Genomic DNA, 14823 nt, shown 5'->3' with positions numbered 1-14823 from the left:
TCCATCTTTGACTCATCTTTCCAGAACACACTTTTTTTTTTTTTAAAGCAAAGGCTTCTTACTTCCTAAACTCCCAGGTAGGTCAGGTTTGTGCAGCCTCTTTCTGACAGTTGAGTCGTGCACTTTAACATTGATTGTAGCAAGAGAAACCTAAAGATCTTTTGATGTTACCCATGGGTTCTTAGAGTATCTTTCAGTCAGCTCTTGGATCGAATTTGTTGGGACAACCTCTTGATTGTCATCTTGGCATGATGTTACCACACACCCATATAGTTAAGACCAAACCCCACCAAGTTTATAATCATTATTATAAACTGCACCCTCCCAAGTTACACTAATGATTTTCTAATCATTTGCAACTGTTTCAATGCACCTGATTCAAGTTCAAAGTTGAAAATATTTGTGTGATTTGTTATTGTTAAATTGGGTTACATTTATTAATTAATGTGGTTTGAATTTAGCTCAAATTTCCAATTTAAATATGTAAAAAAAAAAAAAGAGCAAAAAAGATGTTTCCCACAACTGTGGCTTGTTTAGGGTTGTTTATTTTTAGAGTTTTGAAAAATAGTTTTTTAAATAAGAGCATGAACTGTTTGAAAATAACATTATTCTGTGGACATGATATGCTAGACCAGAATGGCATTGCCACAATTACTTTGTGTGTTCTAGGTGCAGCATTTGGCCGTCTTGTTGGAGAGAGCATGGCAGCCTGGTTCCCTGATGGCATTCACAGTGATGGCACCATCTATCCCATAGTACCAGGAGGCTACGCCGTTGTGGGTGAGTTCATGTAGAAACACATGCAAACAGTGCATCTAGGTGAGATGAACTATACCTATTCAGGACTAGATGCCATGGTTGTAACAATTAGGGAGTACAAAGTCAGATGCGATAAGGCACTGCAAGAGACAGTTACAAAACCGTTTCTGTCAAAAACAACATAATGAGCTTTAGTTGAGGCGTTTGGGAAGCTGTCAGTTATTGATGTGTCATTGCAGTGCATTCTGGTTGACGGTTGGACTGGTTATGCTATTATTGTTTATTGTTGGGGTTGATGACATCTGGATTTGTGCCTGGTGAGTGCTGAGCTTGTTGACTCACCTCTAACACGGTGCTCTCTGATGAGCACTCTTTCATCTCATCGTGGCTATATTTTTCAGTTTTTCCTTCCCTCTTGTTCTCTCTATCATCCCCTGCCTAATGAAGTTAGGAATAATCAAGTCTCCTCTCTATCTGCCCTTCGCCCACTCTCTCCACTCATCTTTTTTTCTCTCATCATTAACGGTTCAAAAAGATTGAAGTTTTAAAATTCAAATTGTTTTGTCTTTGTGAGGTATAACGTAATCCTACCCTCCCCCCTCACTCCAGCCAATCCCATTCTACCCTCTACCCTTGTCTCTTCAGTAATCCACTATTATTATGTCTCTATAGAGATGAGGTGACATAAAATAAGATTGCACTGATATTGCTTTTACTTGTTTGGCAGCACCATTGTATGGTAACCCTAACCCTTCCCTGTACCAATTCACTCCTCTCATCCGCCCTGTTTCCTCTCATCTCCCCTTTCTTCTCTATTCATCTGCCCTCCCCTCTCTCCTCATCTCCCATATATTCTCATCTCCCCTCTCTCTTCATCTCCCATATATTCTCCTCTCATCTTTGCTCTCTTACTGTCGTCTCCCATCTTATCTCCCTGCTTTTCTCCTGATCTTTTCTCACCACTTCTCTTTCTCTGTCTCCTCTCAACTCTCCTCATCATTCTACCCTCATCTCCCCTCGATCCTCTCATTTCTCCCCTTGATTCACTTCTCTCCTCTGTCCTCTCTTCTCTCCTTTCCCCATTCTATACCCTCTTTTCTCCCCCCCCCCTCCCTTCATCTCTCTTCTTCCCTCTCTTCCTCTTCTGTGTTCCTAGGTGCAGCAGCCCTGTCTGGAGCGGTCACTCACACAGTGTCAACGGCGGTCATTGTTTTTGAGTTAACCGGTCAGATCAGCCACATTTTGCCAGTGATGATAGCTGTGATACTGGCCAATGCTGTGGCCCAGTCCCTTCAGCCCTCGTTATATGACTCCATCATCAGGATCAAGAAACTACCCTACCTCCCTGAGCTGGGCTGGGGACATCATGAGTACGTAGGAACACATTACTAACGTTGTCTCTTCTTTATTGTTTCCATTTGCTTAGCTCGGGACAACTGAGTGAATGTCGTAACTCTTCTACCTCATCTGTTCATTCCTCTCCCATTCTATCTGTCTATGTGCCCTGTTCCTTCTAGAGTTCAGCAGAGGACAGTCAGAACTCAAGGAAATTTACATTCTCTGATATTATGCGTGAGGTTATACTTTTAAGAAACTCTTTCCTGAGAAGTAGCCAATAAAACATATAATTTGGATGGAGACAAGTCAAGCTGGCCGGTGGGGTGAGGCTGTAGTCCATTTAGAATAGTTTGTGTGCCTGCAATCAGGCCATTCAAGCATGCCTGGCTGCCGATTTCCTCCTGCAAGGAGAGGAAGGCAGTGACTCATTTCAGTCATAAAAATCTTCGGACCGGTGAAATGTTAATGATCTTGTTCTTTTTCTTTTGACAACCTATATATGGGACAAATGAAACTCCAGTATTGCAGACACCCCCAAGCCCCTACAGAAACCATGAGGTAGTTGTGTGGACCTCCAAATCGTCCTGCTACTTTAAGTAAATATAGACAAGAAGTAATGCTGTACTGTGGATACAGTCTCCGATAAATGTGGTTTGGCCCTATATGATAGCAACCTCATTGCTTTTATGAAGTCAATTTCACCACAGACGTGACCTGGTCATTCTTTCCTTTTGAATAGATTGCATGCAAAATAATTGGTTGCATAGTGAGTCATAGGTTTCATTTTCAGATGGAACTGTTTGCAGGCATAAGTGTTACTGTAATGGCCAATGCAACAATACTTATCCATCTGAGCATCCCTGATCCAAAGAAGCAGCTGTCTAAGACAGGTTAATGGCGTCCACCATTCAATGTGACAAGCCTTGAGGGACCTAACCTGGTGTGGAGGTACCCAGGACACCAACCATGGGGATGCTTCTAGGTCACAGACATTGTTGAAAGGGGGAACAAGTTAAATAAACAAGTTAAATAAGGTATATAGTTACAGCAACAGTTGGACAGTGGATAATAAAACCATTTTGAAATACATCAGATATTTTCTGAATTACATTACAGTGTGCAGGCATGTCGTTGTTAATTCAGTAATTACATTTATTGTAAAATAACTTTTTTTTAATTGTAATTATACTCATACATTTTCTTAGTATAGTTTATACTTTTTTACTTTAATGTTCCTCATTTGCATATACACTGGCTTTATTTGCGTACATGAATATAATGCTATTTACAATTATATAATTTAGAAGACATTCTTATCCAGAGTGACTTACAAGAGCAATTCGTATTAACTGGCTTGCTCAAGTACAAAACAACAGATTTCTCACTTTGCTGGGTGTGTAATTCACATGTATCACGAGAAGGACACCCACCCAATTGAAAAACATGTTTCTATACATACTTCACATTGTTTACAATATCAGACATTATGTCAGTGTTAATGTAGTGTTGAGTTTTGTAAGTTGTTTTCAATGTATCTAATCTAATCTGTAACAATTTAAACAGCATTTACAAACCCGTTTCCAAAAAAGTTAGGACGCAGCGTAAAATGTAAATTAAAACAGAATGCAATTATGTGCAAATAATCTAAACCCTATATTCAATAGAAAATATTATGTAGACAACATATGAAATGTTGGAACTGAGACATTTTATTATTTCTTGAAAAATACATGCCTACTTTGAATGAAATCCTAAATCATTCAAGAATGGGAATCCATTTCACTTTTAAAACTACAGCAGTTGGTCTCCTCAGTTCCCAAATGCTTACAGAATATTGGCCAAATACAAGGTGATGCAACACAGTGGTAAACATGCCCCTGTCCCAACTTGTTTTAGCGTGTTGATGGCATGAAATAAAAAAATTGCATGTTTTTTTCCAAAAACAATAGCATTTCTCAGTTTCAACATTTGGTATGTTGTCTTTCTACTCATTTCAATTACATATAGGGATACATGGTTTTCACATCATGGCATTCTGATTTTATTAGCATTTTATGCTGCTTCCCAACTTTTTTGGAAATGGGGTTGTATTTATATATTTCATTCACGCAAAAACTGACCAGATTATTATATTTTTTTCTTTTGTAAGAGTCATTCAAGTGAGTGAGAAAGTGTGTCCAAGCTTCTGACTTGTACTGTAGGTGCCACTGACAGACCAAGTATTCTACTGAGCACGTTTCGGCCATGGGATGTGATTGACTATTATCAAGCGTTTCTCTGGTTTGTAACATAAACAAAAACACAATGGAAACAAAAAATGCAACTCATCAAGTGGGTGGGGCTTGTTGCTAGTAGATGAGATGAGATGAGATAACCTCAGAGGTTCAACAACTGTAGTTCTGAATTACTTCAGGAATAATGGCAGCAAGGTAACCTAGTAGAATCCCAAAGGTTTCCCTTGATTCAGCCAATAACTGGCTTACATTTATTGTTTCTACTGTGTGATCTCTGATGATCACACACCCTGTTCAGTTGGTCTGATCCCATTGGGACTAGTTTGCTCACCCATGAAAAAACCTAGTTTTTTCAATAGGGTGAAAGAATGTCACCAAATGTCTTATACATTTTCGCAGAGGAAATCAGAATCCTCTCGGTTTGAAGTGGAATTATTAACTCCAGAAAGTTCTGCAGATGTGTAGGTCTGGGGTCCACTTTATATGTCTACAGGAATTAATCCGACTAATCAGATCTGTCATTAATATCTTAAGGAGAAGAGGTGTTACCTAGTTACCGATTTAACCCTCAGACTGCTGTGATGCGGCCCCTCAGATTGCCTCTCTTATTCGGCCAAATGTCCTTGAATCTCAGGGAGAAAGCATGTGGGAAATTTCCCAAGATGACCACATATTGATTCTTTCCATGACAGGAGTAGAAAAGGCATTTGGGTGTAAACATTGACCTGAGAGTGAAAGGAAAATGTTGTACCTGTAGGGTTAAAGACCCTCCGCATTTCAAAGATAAGTGTTTTTAATGTGTGTGTTCAGGAAATCTCAGACGATGACCAGGCTGATAGATATCTGTTATCAAAGCTAGAATGGGAGTATCAAAGTTTGGACCTGAGATATTAATTAGAGCAATCACGGTTGAGTGGATCAGGCCTACTACAATCACTTTGCTAACTTCCCTATCAACAGTAGTTTTGTGCTGGAGGGGAATTCCCTTTTGTGTCAGAATTGCTTCTCATGCTGGTAGAAAAAGTAGAGTGATAGGCTTGACCCACCTTAGCTGCGTGAGTCAATCTTCAGGCTCTTCAAAGAAACTAAAATTAGAGGAACAATATTTACTGAGGACCTTGTCTCTCTTAATAGGCTAGTTTAAACCCATCAAGTTGCAATTACTTTGGTATGCTTTTCCCTTCCCTTCCCTAGAAAATACACACAAAAGGACAACCAGTAAACCAGCATTGTCGCACCAATGCCAAATAGAGCCATGGCAGAACTTCAAGTTGGACGCTGGACTAAGAACTACTTAGAGATGATGTTCTGTACTATATTCTTGTATATATGGGGGTGGAGACAACTACAAGGTGACAAACAACAGTTAAATATAGATGTGGAAGAATACGCCCAGACACATCATGTCCAGGTTGTGAGACGGGAAGCCACAGAGATATCTTGAAATCAGGGAGACAGTCAGTATATTCAGCTCCAGACTGACAGCTGGCATCAGCCAGACCGAGATATCTGTTCCCACGTCCCACCCTGTGCGACACGAGCAAACCGAAAGCCAGCACCATCGTAGATAGCAGGGAAGAGGACAAAACACTGCCGAATATCAATGAGCATCAATACGTCTTGTATAGACAAATTACTGATAATGCCAGGAAAAACACAGTGAGTAACGTTGCCGGTGGAGCTGGTTGGTTAGCAACGTGCTGGGCTGCATACCGCATGGAACATCAGTTCATACTACATGATAGGCTAACGTACGTTCCATAGGTCTGAATAGCACGTCAAAGCACGTCATTACATGTATATTAATTACGTAAACGGAATAAGAAAAAAATATTTTCTGGGATGGTTGCGACGTCTCAGGTTAAGAACACAGGCGTCACGCTCTCATGTGACAAACCTAGCAAACCATGACAATGAATGTGCCAGGGCCATCTATCAAGAGAGTGGGTTGACCATGTTCATGTTTCAAATTCTTGACATTTTGATGCAACAAAATATGAGAGCACTTTGACCAGTTACTGTGAAAACAGATCCACTGTAATGACGCAAAAAATGAGCAGAGGAATTAGGAGATTTGTTGCCTAACAGACCATCCAAGCTCTGCTCTGTTGTGGTGTCAACAAATTGCATGTATCTGTTGTGCTGGACATCTTCCTAGGTTTTGCAATGTTATCAGGGAGCAGGTGTTTGCAGATATTAGTTGTTAAACTACTTATTGAAAGTAAAGCAGTGCTTCTCCTACTGACCCTTGCTTCTCTGTTGGACATCTTTAGTTCTCATCCCTCCATGTCTCTTTTATTTTCTCTTGCTTCCTATGTGTCTAACAGTGCCTTGTCTTTGCTCTCCTGCTGTGTGTGTGTGTGTGTGTGTGTGTGTGTGTATGTACACTTTACACACTGTCATTACACTGTGTCATTTGAGCTCTGTGCAGGTTGTTTGGTTTTTCATTAAGCTGTTACACAATTTCTAATTTACATATAGATTGTTGAGCCATGTTACTCAATCACATACAGGCATAGTTTTGTGTTGATGCCGGAGACACCTCTTCCTATTTTCTCCCTCTATCTCCCACTCTCCCTGTCTTGCGGTCTCACCTCACCCACTATGCAATGATTTCACCATTTTGAGTGTCTCAGTGTGGACTTGTTTGCTAGCTCTGGGTGAGTGTCTCAGTGTGGACTTGTTTGCTAGCTCTGGGTGAGTGTCTCAGGGTGCTTGTGTGTGAGCTGAGTGAGGGAGTTGAGGAGAACAAAGAGGACATAAACGCAGGTCGTGTGGCACCCAAGCTGTTCGCATTCTTCACACTCGTGTTAATTTATCCTAACCCCACACAAACGCATACTCAAACATAAGAATACTGCAATACATATGACACCTGTGTGGGGTGAAAAAACACACACACACACTGTCACGTTTAGCCATGATTCTCCTCATCTCACTCATTCCTGCTCTCCCTCTCCACCTTATTTTGGGAAATCCATCTCCGGCTTTTGAGTGGTATACCATTTCCGAGTGGATGTATATATGTTAGGTGCTCGGGAGCAAATGCATGTAAACATCATGCTGGCTATCGGGTTTTCAAATGTTACATAGGCGGGGTACAGGGTTTGGGTTTTCAGATGTTACATAGGCGGGGTACAGGGTTTGGGTTTTCAGATGTTACATGGGCGGGGTACAGGGTTTGGGTTTTCAGATGTTACATAGGCGGGGTACAGGGTTTGGGTTTTCAGATGTTACATGGGCGGGGTACAGGGTTTGGGTTTGCAGATGTTACATAGGCGGGGTACAGGGTTTGGGTTTTCAGATGTTACATGGGTGGGGTACAGGGTTTGGGTTTTCAGATGTTACATGGGCGGGGTACAGGGTTTGGGTTTTCAAATGTTACATGGGCGGGGTACAGGGTTTGGGTTTTCAAATGTTACTTGGCAGGGTACAGAATGTGGGTTTTCAGATGTTACATGGGTGGGGTACAGGGTTTTGGGTTTTCAAATGTTGCATGGGTGGGGTACAGGGTTTGGGTTTTCAAACTGTTACATAGGCAGGGTACAGGGTGTGGGTATTCAGATGTTACATGGGCGGGGTACAGGGTTTGGGTTTTCAAATGTTACATGGGCGGGGTACAGGGTTTGGGTTTTCAAACTGTTACATAGGCAGGGTACAGGGTGTGGGTATTCAGATGTTACATGGGTGGGGTGCAGGGTTTTGGGTTTTCAAATGTTGCATGGGTGGGGTACAGGGTTTTTGGTCCTCATTGCTGTTCCTGGGTACCCAGGGTGGTTTGCTTTATGTTTTGACCCTCACTGATGATTCAAATAATCAACTCACCGTCCAGCTAAAACAGTGTGAATCATGTGTGCAGGGCCATGGCAAACACAATAAACCTACAGTTCTCTTGGTGTTTGGCTGGGCCTGGCACATTAACAGATACAAGTGCTGCCACCCGGCAGGAAGGACACCTGACTGTTTCTAGTTGTTGGGTTCAGTCAGAGGAAGCTGGCCAGCCAGGACAGAAGGGAAGAACCACTAATATGCTCTCTCTGACACAAAGTCCCTTCCAACACAGTGTGACTAGCGTCCATGTGCCACATCACCTCTGTAATGATCATCGTTCAGGAGTGACTAGGAGGTAGAGACTGATACGGCATGGACATATTGTAATGTTCATCACTGCATGTTCAACTGTATAATCTTACTTATTTCTTCCACACCTCCCCTGTTCCTCCCTCTCTTCTGTGGTCCTTCAGGAAGTACAATATTCGTGTGGAGGATATCATGATCAGGGACGTGACGTATATCACCCTCAACTGCTGCTACAGAGACCTGCATGATGTTCTGCTGGCTGGACACCACTTGAAGACGCTAGCCCTGCTTGAGTCCAGTGGTGAGACAAACCCCCAGTCACACACTCACGTGATATGAGTTCAAAACGTTCAGAAGGTTTATTTGTAATTTGCAATAACAAGTTACGGCAATGAAATGCTTTTTTTTTTCTTCCTACTCCTGACAGTGCAGTTAAAAGTTAAAAAGGAACAGTAATTATCATAAAAAAAAGATAAAACAACCAATCGGTAATAACACTATACAAAAAACACATCAATAATAATAACTACACAACAATACGACCGTAATGCAATGTAAAAGTGACAGGTGTGCATGATATAAAGTTAGAGATGTGCATGGAATATGGACGGAAGGGAAGAGGGGTTCCTGAGTTGAGCAGCCTTACAGCCTGTGGAAAGAAGCTGTCCTGTAGCCTGTTTGTTTTGGACTGAATACTCCTGTACCTTCTGCCTGAGGGCAGCTTGGTAAACAGTCCGTGGCATGGGTGGCTGGGATCTGTAATGATCCGTTCGCTCCTCCTCCTACACCTCTCTGTGTAGAGATCTTGCAGGGATGGCAGGTCAGACCTTTTGATGCTCTCTGCTATTTTAATCACCCTCTGAAGTGCTTTGACAGTATACAGTGAGGGGCTAACTTACAGGCTGTCCTGGCTGGTCGGTAGGCGCAGCCTACTCGTCGGAGGAGGAGTCCAAACAAGAGCAGACCCTGAATGGATTTATCAATCAATCAATCAAATGTATTTATAAAACCCTTTTTACAACAGCAGTTGTCACAAAGTGCTTTGCAGAGACACCCGGCCTTAAACCCCAAGGAGCAAACAGTAGTGTTGAATTTCAGTGGCTAGGAAAAACTCCCTAAGAAGGCCGAATTTTAGGAAGAAACCTAGAGAGGACCCAGGCTGAGAGGGGTGACCAGTCCTCTTCTGGCTGTGCTGGGTGAGATATTAAGAGTCCAATTGGAATAATTAATAAATTTCTTTGGGCTAAATCCAGAGTCTTTGATTTTAGACTAGTTCAGAAGTATGACCAGGTGGACAAGGACAGGGACAGCAACGGACCCCCCAAACCAGGTAATCCACAGGTGTGGACCAGGACCTCATCTCCTCCTAAAATGTAAAACTGGAGGAAACTGAGAAAAGTTAGAAGTGCATTCCTCATATCCCCCAGCAAAATAATATAGCAGCGTAACACCTTGGAACTGAGACGGGGGGGTCCGGCGACACTGTGGCCCTACCCGGGGGAGGCCCCGGACAGGGCCCAACAGGCAGGAAATCAATCCACCCACATTGCCAGGCATCAACCAAAGGGACACCCACCAACCGCAACGCCCCTGAATGAGGGCCAAGTATTGCCAGCAGCGTACAGCCCAATTGCACAAGTGCGCAACAGAGTGTCAACAACAAGCCAGTGATTCTTCCCCCGAAAGGCATTGGAGGGAGGGCATCCCAGTGGCGACGAGAGCCCACCTGGCAAGACAGCAAGGGTGGACAGTATCAAGCCTACTGGTCACCTTCACGCCCCCGGGCCAGGCTACACCTAATTATAAACAGTGCTGTAGAGATTCGTTTTTAGTAGACACTTGAAAACTTGCACTGAGTTTGCATTTCTAACCTTAATTGGCAGATCATTCCACAGTAGTGCTCTGAGAAAAGGCCCTGCCGCCAGCTGTTTGTTTAGAAATTCTAGGTACAATTAAAAGGCCTGCATCTTGCGATCGTAGGTTAAGTGCAGGTATGTATGGCTGCATAATTTCAGCAAGGTAAGTAGGAGCTAGTCCATGTATTGATTTATAGGTTAACAGTAAAACCTTAAAATCATCGAGATTTTTCCATATGAATATTGAAATTGCCAAAAATTTGAATACTATCTGCCATGACTACAACGTTAGACAAGAATTCTGGAAACTCATTGAGGAACATTGTGTATGGCCCGGGGGGCCTATAAATAGTAGCTATGTAAAACGATTTATCGGCCTGGTTAACTTTCATGAGTAAAACTTCAAAAGAATGAAAATCAGTGATATGTTTGAGAGTAAATTTATATTTACTGTCATAAATATAAGTAACACCCCCTCCTTTTCGGGATGCACGAGGGATATGATCACTAGTATAACCAGGAGGAGAGGCCTCATTTAAGGCAGTGAATTAATTAGGCTTTAGCCACATTTCACATAAACCAATAACATCTAGTTTATAATCAGAGATTAATTAATTTACTGCAAATGCCTTTGAAGCAAGGGATCTAACATTTAGGAATCCCATTTTTAGATGCGAAGTGATACAGTCATTTTTTTTTTATTTGTGACTGAGGTGGAGGAAGGCTTTATCATAAGGTTGTTTTTGTTAGCACTACCTTGTTTAACTTTTCTCAGCCTGGAACGAGTCACAGTGGCAATAGGTAAAGCTGTACAAACTACTCTGGCTATGCTATTGACAGACTCCACTATGCTAGCAGGCTGGCTAACAGCCTGCAGCCTGACCTGCACCCTCTCTCATGTTAAGGCTATAGGACTGAGACTCCTGTAAATGTTCCTAGATAAAAGAAGAGCATGACTCCAGCTAGGATGGAGTCAGTCGCTCCTCAGCAGATCAGGCCTGGCCCTGTTTCTGGGAGAGTCCCAAAAAGAAAGCCAGTTATCTACAAACTACCTCCTGCGATGGGCAGAACTCAGCCAGCGATTGAGTTGCGCAAGTCTGCTGTAGAGCTCGTCACCACCCCTAGCTGGGAGGGGGCCAGAGACAATTACTCGATGCCGACTCATCTATGTTCTGCTTCGTAACCTCTGACTGTTTCATCCTAACATCGTTGGTGCCAACGTGAATAACAATCTCTCTGTACTCTATACTTGCCAGTTTTAGACTTTGCTAGCACCAACCCCAGATTTGCGGCTACGTCGGTGGCTCTGCCCCCCGGTAAACAGTGTACTATCGCTGGCTGATTCTGATAAAAAATATTGCGTTGGTAAAACTCTTAAAATATAATTTTGACCAATTAGTTAATATAGAGTAAATTCGAAAACGTTTGGCAGGTGGCCTGGCAGTGTACAGCACGTCAACAATCCGCAAACTCAAACAATCCCACAATGCAGTTCGTAAGGATCCAGACCATTTATAAGACCTTTCCTTACATCCACCAATTTTAAATGCAAACAATACGTAATATACCCCAATGTCCAAAGATCAAATTAGAAAACAAAGTCCAATTTTCAATTATACAGCACAATTTGTGAACCGGACCAATGGTAGAGGATTAGTTACAAATCAACGGCACCTGCATTTCTGTTGCACCATGGCTATTAAAGTTCCACGCTACACATGCTGTTGTGCCCTGTGTTCAGGTCAGCTGACAAACGTTTTAACACAGAATCAGAGATGTAGCGTTAATTGATCATGATTAAATACTATTGAATTTAATTGTTTTCTACTAAGACAAGCATGATCTATCAGTGCAGCAGGCTAACTAAGTTTAGCTTCATTGCTGAGATGGTTTGGGGATGGAGGATGATAAATACAGTAGCTTCACTTTTAGAGTTATAGCTAGCTAGTTGATATTTTTCTGCGTGCCTATTCAAGGAAGTATTTGGTAGCTGTGAACTTCTGGGTCATGTTAGAGATTTTTTCTCTGGTCTATGGAAATTTTAATGTTTTTGGTGATGGCTAATGATCGTAATATTATCTGATGTAATGTTACGTTAATATTCACATACATGGCCAGAGGAGTTCTGATCATCTCTCTAAAACTAATAACTGAGACCAGTGAAAGTCAGGGTCACAGCAACAGTTGGTGTGTGTGTGTGTGTATGTGTGTGTGAGTGCGCATGCGTAAGTTCATGATTAATGATGTGTGAGTCAACTAGGACTGATTTGGACACTCCATTTAGGCCAGCTTCTTTTTAGATATGTCAGAATCAAAACGGGTTGGGCAAGCCTTACGCAAAATCTTCTCCAGAAAACTGTAGGGAACCGGGGGTGGGCATGTGTTGCCGGATGGTGCAGAGACAATCCCTGGCTAGAGTCGTGCCCAATAAGAAAAAACGTTTCTTGTTATGCATGCAATCACTTTTCCCTTCTCAATGTTCCTGCTACTCCCTTTGCATCCAAGTCAGGAAGCTTTAACTAGGATGAAGGCTTGTGTCATGATAGAAGCTTTAGAGGTCATGCAAAATCTGGTCTCCATTGTAATAAAATGTGTTCATGCTCAGTTCCATCAACACAGTAATTATGGATAGTTTGTTCACCGTTTTTTTAACAAACCTCATAATTGATCTATTTAACTGATTGCACGATGTTAGAGATGCTGTCCAATGACTGCTAGGTATGTTCTTTGTTTCTATTTTGCCTAATAAATTGTGTTCTTATTTATTTATTTATTTAGATGTAATAAGTGGATGCCTGTCTATTAAAGGTTGCTTTCGGTTTAACACACATGTTTTTTTATTCTTTTGGGGACCTAATGTTACCCTTAACCACAATAACCTATATATGCCTAAACTTAACCAAGCCCTAACTTCTAACCAGTAATGCCTAGGCTACACCTAAAAGTTGCCTTCATTCTAACATTGCCCAATTGTACATTTTCCCTAAACCCGTAAGTCAGAAATAATTTTCCCAGTGGGAATTATGGTAGAACTATACGAAACATTATTTATTATTTTAATTCCTCAGTTTTCTGTAGGAAGTTATAGATAATTGTGCTCAATGCTGGTGGTGCCGTTGGTCTTCTTTTCACTTCAGAAACTTCTACATTTGAGCAGCTAGAAGTGTCAACTTCTGATGGAATAGAGCTACAAGAGATTTCCTTGGAATCTTTTGTCTTTATAGGGATCATTCCCGTACTCCATATACCAGGATTAAACATCTGTTCCTGATGGCCTTTAGTTCCTGTCACCATGAATTTGCATCTATGTATTTTCCTTAATATAAATCTAACTCTATCCTGGTTGTTGTCAAAAAACTCACCATGATGTTTGATTAAAGTAACAAAAGCAAAGTTTCTGGGGAATAATAGCCATATTCTATACTTCTGAGGCATATACATTTAGGAAATAACACTTACTACCCAGGAACAAAAAATATATATTTTAATAATACAAAATTGGATGTCAGCCAGCCTAAATATGACTTTAGCCTCCTATTTTAATTCAGAAAAATTCATCACCTGAATTTTTTAAAATCTTGTCTCAAGTGAAGATGTTACATTTTGAAATCTCCCAAAATAAATGTTATTTTCAAACACTACCCTTGTCCAGCCTGTAACAAAATGAGATTGCACGGAAAGGACACACATATTTAAAGGAATTGTGTCTGATTAGGGTTAGGATTGGGATTGAGCTCCAGTCTGCACATTAACTACCTTTCTAAAAGTTTGACTCCTTTCCATGGTCCCTCCTTTAATCTTACCTGTCTCCCGCTCTTGTCCCTTGTGTTTCATTGTCTGTGTCCTGTCTTATCCTTCCACTCTGTTCTTTCTTGCTCATTCATCTCATCTTTCTCTCCACCCCACTCCCCTCCATCCCAACTCCTCACAGAGTCAATGATCCTGCTGGGTTCTATTGAGCGTGCCCAGCTCCAGGCTCTTCTCTCCCAGCAGCTAGGGCGACCCCGGAGGCTGGAATACCTCAGGGAGCGGGCGGCAGCTGAGAAGAAACGCCAGTCTGTGGTGTCACACCTGAGCAGTGAGGATGGATCCACCAAAGTCAACCAGGAGGTTCGCTTTCAGGTCAGTAAGGTCAAAGTACAAGTACTGTGCCGTGGGGAAGTAAGAACACTACTAAAGCTTTTATCTTGTTTTACAAGAGTCGAAGATTGAGAGATGACCTCCAATATATATCACACCAAGCAGCTCTGCTTGTTATCACACTGTTTGCTTAGCCAGGATACTAATTTTTCTGCTATTGACAGATGTCACGCTGAAAATGCACATTTGTAAACGTTCTACAAAAATTTCCAGAAATGGAAGAAAATACAGTATCGCTCCCTTTCCAGAAATGTATTTATGTAAGCACTTCTTGCAACTCTATCATTCTCTGTGATTGTGAGGATTGCAAACCTTCTTACAGAACTGCTTCAGTTGTGACATTTGAGACATTTCTTGCATGTACATTCCCCCACATCAATTCTGCTCTTTGAGAAGTTCCATGTTTTTTTTTTACT

The 14823-nt window shown here is 41.7% G+C and overlaps 1 protein-coding gene across 4 annotated transcripts in view; it reads left to right on the top strand.

Moving 5' to 3' along the window:
- LOC105015878 (chloride channel protein 2) overlaps positions 1–14823 on the top strand; it is a 155889-nt gene that overhangs the window by 109843 nt on the left and 31223 nt on the right. For all 4 annotated transcript variants that reach the window (XM_010879382.4, XM_034292781.1, XM_034292780.1 and 1 more), the window contains 4 exons: positions 670–780; positions 1916–2129; positions 8576–8712; positions 14199–14389. In XM_010879382.4, coding sequence (XP_010877684.1) covers positions 670–780; positions 1916–2129; positions 8576–8712; positions 14199–14389 — 653 coding nt within the window. The remainder of the gene's footprint in view (positions 1–669; positions 781–1915; positions 2130–8575; positions 8713–14198; positions 14390–14823) is intronic.

This window comes from Esox lucius, chromosome 1, assembly GCF_011004845.1.
Source record: "Esox lucius isolate fEsoLuc1 chromosome 1, fEsoLuc1.pri, whole genome shotgun sequence".
Classification (NCBI taxonomy): domain Eukaryota; kingdom Metazoa; phylum Chordata; class Actinopteri; order Esociformes; family Esocidae; genus Esox; species Esox lucius.
This window is presented reverse-complemented; position numbering and strand designations above follow the sequence as displayed.